The 410-nt window shown below is 61.7% G+C and overlaps 1 protein-coding gene across 1 annotated transcript in view; it reads left to right on the forward strand.

The window, feature by feature from the left end:
- The window catches only part of EMH_0013220 (uncharacterized protein), a gene marked incomplete at both ends in the record, with an annotated part of 8,489 nt that overhangs the window by 1,139 nt on the left and 6,940 nt on the right, over positions 1 to 410 (forward strand). The window contains one exon of the mRNA XM_013499771.1: positions 8 to 408. Within this exon, the coding sequence (XP_013355225.1) occupies positions 8 to 408 (401 nt within the window). The remainder of the gene's footprint in view (positions 1 to 7; positions 409 to 410) is intronic.

The following is a 410-nucleotide window of genomic DNA, read 5'->3' on the forward strand; positions in this document are numbered from 1 at the left end:
GGTGCAGCAGCAGCACCAGCAGCAGCAACCGCAGCAGCAGCAACAGCTGCAGCAGCAGCAGCAGCAATCACTTGCTAATGAACTGCCACTACCCTCTGTCGACCGTCTACCACAAGAACGTCAGCCACCTAGCGGGCACCAGCAGCAGCAGGTGCAGCAGCAGCAGCAGCAGCAGCAGCAGCAGGCGCAGCACCAGCAGCAGCAGCAGCAGCAGCAGCAGCAGCAGTGTTCTGAGAGCAGCAGAGGCACAGACGTTTTGCAGCTCAAGGCGGAGACTGGAATGGCAGACGACGTTGCTGCAACCTCTACAAGCAGCAGCAGCAGCAGCAGCAGCAGCAGTAGCAGCAGCAGCAGCAGCAGCAGCAGCAGCAGCAGGAGCAGCAGCAGCAGTTCGTGTGAGGAGTGCCGCG

Source organism: Eimeria mitis, genomic scaffold (genome assembly GCF_000499745.2).
Source record: "Eimeria mitis Houghton genomic scaffold, Emh_scaff465, whole genome shotgun sequence".
NCBI lineage: Eukaryota > Apicomplexa > Conoidasida > Eucoccidiorida > Eimeriidae > Eimeria > Eimeria mitis.